At 32.9% G+C, this 10,439-nt stretch overlaps 1 protein-coding gene across 1 annotated transcript; it reads right to left on the reverse strand.

The window, feature by feature from the left end:
- Positions 1-627: 627 nt before the first annotated feature.
- On the reverse strand, positions 628-10,159 carry LOC122051038 (probable E3 ubiquitin-protein ligase XBOS34). Its single transcript, XM_042611949.1, has 9 exons — positions 9,899-10,159; positions 9,723-9,837; positions 6,870-6,950; positions 6,688-6,776; positions 6,504-6,595; positions 6,274-6,355; positions 4,607-4,709; positions 2,088-2,173; positions 628-1,788 (listed from the first exon to the last, which is right to left on the reverse strand). The coding sequence occupies exons 1-9, from the start codon at positions 9,998-10,000 to the stop codon at positions 1,006-1,008; spliced, it is 1,533 nt and encodes a 510-aa protein (XP_042467883.1). The 5' UTR covers positions 10,001-10,159; the 3' UTR covers positions 628-1,005.
- Between the last annotated feature and the right edge of the window lie 280 nt (positions 10,160-10,439).

Raw genomic sequence — 10,439 nt, forward strand, 5'->3', positions numbered from 1 at the left:
AAAAACATGGTGTGCGCGCATGATATATATAATTAAATTTAATAGATCAAAAATTACCTTCGTTAAATTTATTCTAATTAAATACATAGGTTGGGTGTGCTGGGATAGTGGGATTAATTATATAAATTGAGCGACTTGTAGAATCAATCATTTACTTTGAAAGTGGAGACTAAATATAGTTTATGAATCAAATAATACTCTCATTGGTTAATACTAAAGATGACTTATCAGTTAAAAGAAAACTAAACTGTAACATCAGCCACCCAAGAACCGTTCCTACGTATATGTAGGAATATAAAAAGAGAGGTAATAACTTATCAATTTTAGCTTAAACTAATGATGACTCAAAATAACTTATCTTTTATTTCAATTTTTAACACTTAAAAAATACTTAACAAGAAAATTTTTGTAAAAAGATATATTTGTTAGCTCAAAATAATTCATTTTATCTGATAATGAGTTGTTCTATGTAGAGCTCGTCCCACCATGATACCTTTATTCTTCCAAAATGATAAAATTTTAACCCAACTGTTTTTTTTTAAAAAAATTTAAGCCTGATTTAATATATAAAAAAGAGCATATATATGAGGGGAAAAAACACCTTTTGTAAATTCCTAAACCAGGAGGTATATTAACAGGAATTAACTCCCACATATCTTTATTCAAATTATCACAATCCCCTGCCCAATAATCCAGAATTTTTTACATTAAACTATTTTACAGACAGCATTAGTCCAAATTCTTGGCATAAAATATCATAAATATAAGGTAGTGTTCACAGCCTGCATGCCCCACCTAAACCTATGATATGCACAACATTAGAAAAAGATTCAGTTGACCATTTAGCTGTAGGAGAATCTTGCAACTTGGAAGAATCTTCTATGCCCAAGATTCAATTGACCACTCAGCACTAGAAGAATCTTGCAACTTGGAAGAATCTTCTATGCCCAATATTCAATTGACCACTTAGCACTAGAAGAATCTTGCAACTCAGATTATGATCCTTCAAACAGCGTAGAGCCTTACAACTTGGTCTATTTTGGCACGGCAAACGGGGCATCCCCATTGCTTGCTTTCAATCTCCTTTAAACATGACATGCAACCGGCCATATGCCCACAAGGAATGCATGCCCCTTCCACCGGAGCATCCAAACAGATAACGCAACAGCTAGATGTGCTACTGCTGCCTGCTTTTTCTTCACTCAACTCGGTTTTGGAGGATGCATCAACAACTTCGGATTCAGCATTATCATGAACAATCTGTGCCATTGTCATGCTCATATCTATGGGACTGCTATCAATGGATGGATAGTGGATAGGGCCATCAAGCAATGTGTCCTCAGATATAGGAGGGGCAGAAGGAGCTACGGTGGTGGAAGGATCTTCATGAGATGGTTGAATAACTGCTGGTTCAGGTTTCTGGATAGATGGCAAAGGGCTCAATGGAACCACAGGCACAGCCCCTCTAGTTGCATCTGGTTCGTTTGTGGGCATTCTATTATTCATCTTTGAAGTAGTATCAACAATCTGGGGAGCCCAGCCATTATACGCGGTATTTTCTGAAGAGGTTCCCCAACCATTCGTGTCACTAGTTTGTGGATTAGATTGAACAGGAGGCACGCCCTCTGCCATAGCCGTTTGTATGGAGGCATTTATAGCCATCTCCATTTCTATATATTCTTGTGTGTGTATAGGCGCAGCTTCTGCTTGTGTTGAAACATTAGAGATTGTTTGTTGTGGATTGGGCATTGAAGCACCTATCGGTGTTTCTGGAAGACTAGTGGGGACCTATACAATGCAAATGATTTGGAATAAGATAATGCAATTAACAAGAAGCAGAAGAAAGTACATTGATAACAAGAATTCCAGTACTCCAGAAAGCTGATTAAAAAACTAATACAGTTAATGATGTACTACAAACAGAGTTCCAAATACTAATGCTATGTAATGATAGACAAATTTTGTTAGTGAAGAAAATAGTTTGAACTTGAAGATTTGCTATTATATTTTTTGCTGGGAGATTGTATGTTCAGTTGCATAAAAAAATCAATGCATAATTAGGAGGGATCTTTGCAAGTGCTGAATACCTGGGAAATTCCTTTGCATGCTCTCAAGAACCACAGCAATTGTTGCTTGTCACCTTCATTTGCAGCAAAAAGCTTATACCGTGTTCCTGGGTGAAAGGAATAGCTAAGCACAGAATCCCATTGTAACTAAGCTGGAAGATACAGACTGTCCTATTGCAACTAAATTGTATTCTGACAAAAGAAGCCAGATTAATGTCCATTATCAAGAATCAGTTCCCATTGACAGGTCCAAGCATAGCAATATAAACATAAACATTTAAACAAGATTGTCTTAACAAAGAACAGTACCATCACAAAAATAATCTTTAAATATTTTCATTTAAAGAATGGATAAATAAAAAGAGCTATATTTTTTCAATTTTTTAATGAAGGTTTAGATGATCAATTTAACTTAGGTAATTTAAGTAGATCAAATGAGTATAAAAATTTAAATTTTTATTATAGAATTCAAACTTAAAAAATAGAACAAGTTTTAAATGGGATGCACAATGGAAAAACCGTTGGACAAGATGATATTCTAAGAGATATGGCAGGGCCAAGGGAAACAAGATATTAAATGACTTGTAAAATTATTTAACATGATATTGAAAACGAAAAAAATATCTTATCAATGGAAGGTAAGTACTTTAGTTCCCTTGTTCTTAAGAGACGTACAAAATTGTGCAAACTATATGAGTATTAAACTAATGAGTCATACTATGAAACTTTGGGAAAGAGTAATTGAGAAAAGATTAAGGAAGGAGGCATGATGACCGAAAATCAATTTGAATTCATATCTGGAAGATCAATAATAGAAATTATACATCTTCATCGACAACTAATTAAAAAATATCAGGAGCAAAAAACAAGATCTACACATGATATTTATTTACTTAGAAAAAGCTTATGATATAATACGAAGATAAATTATGTGAAGAATTTTAGAAAAGAGAGATGTTAGCGTAAAATATATTAAACTAATTAATAATATGTGTGATTTCCAATAAAAATAAGGTTACATCAACGATTAACTCTAAGTCTCTATCTTTTTACACTAATTATGAACGAACTCATTGTAGACATTCAAGACACAGTAGTGCATGTCATTTGAAAATGATATTCTTTTAGTAGATGAAACACATAAAGGAGTAAAATACTAAAAGCGAAAGGTTTTAGGCTTAGTAATTTAGAGACAGAATATATGAAATTTAAGTTTAGCAATATTAGACGTAATGAAATAATTGTTAAGGTATGAGATGATGAGTTGTATGAAAGCTTTAAATATTTGGGATCATTTTGCAAAATGACGAAGGGATTGAGAGATGTCTTACGTAGAATACAAGCAGATAGTTAAAATAAAGGAGAGCATCGGGTATTTTATGTAATTGTAAAGTACCTCTAAAACTTAAAGGAAAGTTCTACAAAATTGCAGTTATATCTACTATGTTATATGTAGCTGAATGTTGGGCAATGACTCAAGCACATGAGCAGAAGATGAGAGTTGCAGAGATGAGGATATTAAGGTGGATGTGTGGACATATGAGGATGGACAGAATAAAAAATGAGAGCATTGGAGAAAGTTAGAGTTGCATTTATTGAGAGAAAATTCCGAAAGACACGTTTAAGATAGTACGAGCATGCACTTAGATGACAAAAAAAATGCTCTAGTTAGGCGATGTGAAATTATGATAAACACGGACATCAAACGAGAAAGAGAAAGGCAAACAAAATCTTGATTAACAACAATAAAACAAGATAAAATTTATTTAAATATAGATGATGATATAGTTCGGGATAGAGTCCAATGACGTAAAATGATTCATATAGTCAACTCCACTTAGTGGGATAAAGCTTGGTTGTTGTAGTATTTAAACCAGAAGCCTTACCTGTGGAAACAGAGTGCATGCAAGTTTGACAATCTATTCAAAGAACACTTTCTAAATTAAGTGCTGCTTATTCAAGAGACAGATAATTAAAAAACTGTTGAGAAAAGCATTTTGTTGGATACTTTATGTACTATAATGGTAATACTCCGGACGGTACCTTTCTTTATGAAAACCCAAAAAGGTCAAGAACTGGTCAAATGCAGTGATAATCAGTAAATACTGGTCAGCATAAACCATCTGAACTGATTTTTTTTTTTTAAAGAAGTTCAAGTCTATTATGTGTATTTATTTTAACCAAAATAGTTGGAGTGATTAATTATGAACCATAGAATTGGTGCCATTTATTTTCTCCCTGATCAGAATGGTTCCAATCATTGTACCAATCCCAATGAGCTGGCATAATGTGCAGGATGACAAATGTCAACTGCTTTGAGCTGGGTGGAAGGGGAGAAAAAGTAGGAGCAAGAAGAGGATGAGAAAAAAGGACGAGAAGCAGCCCACCTAACCTAAGGAAGAGGAAGTTACAATCTAGACTAGGATTGCCTTTTTTAACAAATGCTAAAAGTAATACAAATCATGTTTACTTTATGTTTTTTTTTAAAGCAACAATTTGTTCACAACATAATAATTCTGAAGAAGATCAGAGAAACATACTTGTAGGTTTATCAACAATGACAATAGCAGGATCTACTTGGTTGAACTTGGGTTCTTCAATCTGCGCTTTCCATAGTAAAACAACAGACCGTGGCCTAGAAGTCTATTTTTCAACAGTGAATAAGAATCAATGATCGAGCAAGTGAAATGAGTACTTGCAGACTAATAGTTAAGCTTTGACACGATGAGAGGAAAAAAGGGAACAACTGTACCATAAATAACAAACATAATATTCTACCCTCCTATTGATATGATTTTTTTTTTTTTAAATCATATTCCAATTTTTACACAATTTGGATAATAGGGATCCACAACTATATACAGGAACAAACTATGTTTCCACTGTGGGAGTTACAAAACTGATAGTCTGCTTAAGGCCAAATGGAAAATGATTTAGTTTTAACAAAGTCATCTAACAACTGTTCTAAGAACCAGATGATTATGCTCTGGAATTAGTACTCAGACTTTAATTATGAACAGCCTATGTATTGATTAAGTTCCATAACAAAGTCATTCTGCATCAAAGAGCATGCCGTGGTAGAAACTGCAGGATCATTTTCTTCAACATTTCCTCACATTATCTGATCCATTTTTAAGAAGCTCATTCATAAATTATCTAGTTACTCCAATTATATGTAGTTCTGTTCTGGTAGAGGTATTTCCATGTTAGAAACTCGAAAGTATTAAATCCTTTCATAGTGGCTTTGAATAATGAATATCAACAATTCTTAGACCCTCACTAACTTACCAAACTCATTATGCAAAAAAGGTATAAAAAAATTAGCCAATGCGCAACAAAGATGCACCCTAAGATAGTAAAGATTTTAAAGAGGATGCAACTTAGTCCGTTGAAGTATAGAAAGGCATCTCATTTTATAGAATCAGTCTTTATGGATATAAAAGGAAGCAAGACAACTAATGACAAGAATAGGATACTATAAGGTACATTGACAATGACAAATTCAATATATATGCATATTGAAATTTATTCTTATGCCAATTAGAATTTTTATTAATAAGTACACGTAGAAAACTCTGAAAACTTTCAAGTTCTAAGTGCATGTGTCAGGTAACGTAAAAGTCTTCAAATTCAGATGTTTAAGATGTTGAAACAAAAATGCTTACTCCACATTCTCTATGTAAAAGTTATTCCACCAATAAAAAAACAGAAATTAGTATATCTATTCAAGTCAAAGAAGTATCGAATGAATCTTGGTCACAAATCATCATTATGAGTGTTGATTAGATGTTGAAAGCAATATCTTTAGATCATATGAACTAGTGTAACAATAAGAAAAAAAACTAACAAAAATAGAAATCCTATGTGTCAATAATAGACAAGCATGCTAAACCTCCACTCTGGAAATAGTATGCAAACGTACAAAAACCTGTATCAACAATAGCCATGGGTTTTTTTTATCAGTCATAATTATGACTTACACTTCAACAAATATCTTTCTTAATTCCACAAATAAAGAAACTTATAAAGAACCAACAAAAATTAAATGTGCATGATATGGCTTCGATATGTGGTTGACCAGGTTGTTTATAGGTGTGATTTTGTGGAATATTTTGAATAAATATTTCATATATCACTAAATTGAAGTTAGCTATCTAGATTATTGAAAAACATGAAAACCAAACAAGAACACAATTCTAAACTATACCTGCAAATCAGGATAGATGACTAACTCAAACTTCAATGGATTTGTTGGATTGCGAGGGTCACATGGCAAAACCACAGCCCAACTGTTGAATAAATGAAATGATTAGCATTTGCAGAAATCCTGTGAATATCAATGTAAATTGATATACCCTCATTTATACCGATGTCTCATATTGATCAGCAAAAAAAACATATGGGTGCCATTGAAAATGACTAAAATCATATACATACATTTTGCGGATCAATAGCTGTGGAGCAAATGCTTCCAAAAAACCCGGACCATAAGCCTCCCTAAGCCATCCAGAAAAAAGAGAAATTCGGCTCTGAAAATGGCAAATCAGTTGCAAATTACACAGCACAAAACCAAGTACCAAATGAAGAGGAGTTAATTAGTATTTAACAGCAGCAAGACAACCTCAATGGCCCTGACAACATTTAAATGCCCTCTTTCTCTTGCCAAATCAAGAGCAGTATGACAATCATCATTCAAGACAAAAGGATTTGCTGTGATATTTAAGAAGGGAATTCTCATCACCATGCTAGCATTGACCAAAAAAAAAAAAAGATTTAACATAAAATTTCAGTGATTTAGCTAACCTCCATTGGAAAGGAGGAGCTGAACTGTTTGTTCGCAGCCCTTTTTTGCAGCATGGTGTAAGGCAGTTCCTGCATGGCATCCTATTTTGAAAAAGTAAACGCATTAATATATTCACATTCAGTTTCAGATGCCAGTAATTTAATGAAAATAATATATTAGGAAATATATTAGAAAATACATAAAAGGCCACAGGCATTATTCTTAAACTTTGGAACATAGTTCCAAAAAGCACAGTCGCGTAGGTAGAAATAGAAGGGGACTACTTTGCCTAGTGATTAAGTGGTTCAGGGCCGGCTCAAGGCATAGGCCATTAAGGCCTATGCCTAGGGCCCCAATATTACTGGGGCCCATTGATTGAATAATTAAGTAGATATTAAAAAAATTAAATTGGATCATTAATATTAATTAATGATAGCATACACATCAATAAATATCATGCTAACTCATTAATTGCACCTTATCAATTAATTTATTAATCCTATTTATACCTTACACGTATCTTTATTTTTTCATCATTACAATTAGCTAAGATTTTATTTTATTTTATTTAATCTTATTTCCTCATAATTGTACTTGCCAAGATTTTATTATATTTAATTATATATCTTATAAAACTAATAAACTCTTTCCTACTCAATATCTCTAAAAAATACTAATTTTTCTCTCACCAGTGCTTCGTGCCTATTTGTTTTTTGATCATTAATTTTATATGTTTATGCTCTCGTCGGTATCTTTTTTTCTTTTCTCATTAGTAATTCTGTAAGTTTATGCTCTCTCACCGGTGACACTCTGAGAGAACGCTTAATATTTCTTTCTCAATCTTTCTTTTTCTTCCTCGATAATAACATGAATCAGAAATTTTTTTTATCCTGACAACCTAAAATAAAACGCTTCATCAGAAAAAAAATTCAAAGTTAAAATTAATAAAATTTTATTTACATTCAACAATGTCTTAAAAAGATTAAATAATTTAACAATGTTAAAAAAATTATCTAAATATTAACGAGAAAACTAAATTTTATATAAAAATAATATTTTATTTTTTAAAAAATAAATCAATTTTTTTTAAATCGGTCATTCTTAATCCCAAATTAAAATGAAATAAACTTGAGAAAAAAATTTAAAAATATATTAAAGGGCTTTATTATTATTATTATTATTATTATTGCCTAGGGTCTCGGAGAATCTTGAGACGGCCCTGAAGTGGTTTCTAGGCAATTGTTTCAAGAAAGGCCCACTTAGGTGCTCTAAGCAGCATCTAGGTGGCCTACTTAAGTGACCAAGTCAGCCCAAACTGCGAGTTTAGAAAGATGCACTAGAAAAAGTTTATTTTAAATAATGAGTTGACATATTGTGTTGTTGTTAAGTGATTACCTATTAATTAATACTTGTTTTCTGATGGTTGATTTGTTTATTTTAGTTGAGAAGTTATTTTAATTAATTAAAACACTTTATTTGTGATAATATACACAATATATCTGATGTTGCCTCATTCTACTACTTAAGATTATTTAGTCATGTCAAAGATTCTCATATGTATCATAGCCCTTATTGCCATTACATATGTTGAATTCATATTCTCAATATGTTTTGCAATTTTGAACTAAATGCATGAAAGCATCAAGAATTCAAGATTAATGTATCTAAAATCATACAAATAAAAAGTTTAATATATATGCCATTTTTTTTCCTGCTCTTCTATATTTTATTTTAATATTATTTTATTGTTGGCTACTTAGGCCTCCACCTAGATGTCAACCTACTGCCTAAGCTTTGTGGTGCGTCCACCGCCTATCACTTAAAAGAGCTTTTCAAAACCTTGCTTTGAAGACAAACAAATGGTCAGTAATAAATATACTAAACATACTTTATAGCATATTAACTTGTACAAAGTAAAACAACACAAAAATATTACATTACAATAATATTCACAGAAAAGTCTCGGAAAATATTAATTATCTTCCTACTCCCAACTTATTACACTAGTATATTTTCAGCTTCAAGCTCCTAATTTTTTTAATTAACAAAAGATATATTGGCAAATGACATCTCTAATAAATGAAGATTTCACCCATGACTAAAATCTGTATATGAAGAGTATGCGAGACTAAAAATCCGTACATGAAGAGTATGAGAGAGAACAACTTGTGGGGGTTTTAAGTTTGGTTCTCTTGTGTGGACATTTTTAAGCGATAAATTGAGATAAGACAATCATCCACACATGCATCTATGCCTATCCACAACAACACATTTTTCTTCACTCACCCACAAATTCTGAAAAAAAAAAAAGAGGAAATAAAAAGGTACAACTAATCCTTGATTTCCTCTTCATTTCATCAAAAAGAAGAGAAAAAACCTGAGTGGATTATCTTTTCTTTTCTCTTCTAGCTATCCTTTTTTAAATATTAACTACGCTTGTCTGATAATAATTCCAAAATCAACTGTGGTTCTAGCTTAAAGTCCAGGTCAAATAATAAGTTTAAAGAACACAAAATAAGTAGTACGTTAACACATCCGATTCCTTCTGTTTTTGGCCTTCTTATGAGGTGTCCTACACCACATTGGATACACCACACTGGATGTGAGATTATACTCTATTGCAAAAGTAACAAAGATAAATATTATTTTTTAAATGACTTCCTCTGCTGAATGCTAATAAGTAATAAGTGCATCCTCACAGACAACCACAACAGTACATTTGTCTTAGAAATTTTAGGTTATTGTCTCTAAGTTTCAACAGCACATTGTCCATTAGCATGAACTTAACCTTGAGCGTCTAGAAATGGGATTCTCAAAGGATTTCTCAAATCAATACGAGCGACATAGACTTTAAAACCAGAAGAAGGTCTCACCAGGCCTATAAGCGTTGACGCGGGCGCCCAACTCAATCAGAGCATAGGCAACTGGGACGAGATCGTGCCTCGAGCATGCGACGATCAAGGGGGTCTTCCCTTCTTTATCTACCCACTGCACAAGTTCATCCCGAGGTCAGAGATGTTCAGCTGGCTCAACACTTCACAGCGCTTACCTCGAGTCCAGCTCCTTGACCGCGAAGCGCCCTGATCCCCTCGATATTGCAATAGCTAACCTGCTGGTAGAGCAACTCATCCTTGGATTGTGACGCTCCCATGGCTCGCAGGTGAAATCAATCAGATCAAAGCTTCCAAAGGAGAGCTTGAAGCCTTCGATCGAACACCTCCAACCAAGGCTAAGCTTCGAGGGCCGAAGCCTCGCGGTTCCCCTTCCCCTTCCGCACAAAATAATTGATTATGTCTCGATTTATGGGACTAATTGCATTTTTTCCTTTGTCACGAAGGAAGTAAATCAGGAGAATATTTTAATTTCATAATAATTTGTTTCCATGATATTTGGAAAGGATATTTAATATCCCTAGTATTTCCATTGGAATGGGATAGTACGGAGGTGATTTTTTTTTATTTTTCAACAAAGAAAATTAAAAAATATAGAATATGTTGGAGCAATTATGCTCTATTGTTCATTATTGATATTTGATTAAATAAATTTAAATTAGGTATTATTTGTGATCTAATATAATTATTGAGTACGTA

The sequence above is a fragment of the Zingiber officinale genome, chromosome 3A, assembly GCF_018446385.1.
Source record: "Zingiber officinale cultivar Zhangliang chromosome 3A, Zo_v1.1, whole genome shotgun sequence".
Lineage (NCBI taxonomy): Eukaryota > Viridiplantae > Streptophyta > Magnoliopsida > Zingiberales > Zingiberaceae > Zingiber > Zingiber officinale.

Excerpts from the sequence above, each read along its gene's own strand:
- LOC122051038 (XM_042611949.1), bottom strand. The coding sequence starts at position 10,000 with ATGGGAGCGTCACAATCCAAGGATGAGTTGCTCTACCAGCAGGTTAGC. Across the intron at positions 6,951-9,722 it reads CGTCAACGCTTATAGGCCTG|GATGCCATGCAGGAACTGCC; the intron begins GTGAGACCTTCT and ends TTTTCAAAATAG. Across the intron at positions 6,356-6,503 it reads CAGCTATTGATCCGCAAAAT|TTGGGCTGTGGTTTTGCCAT; the intron begins GTATGTATATGA and ends TTTATTCAACAG.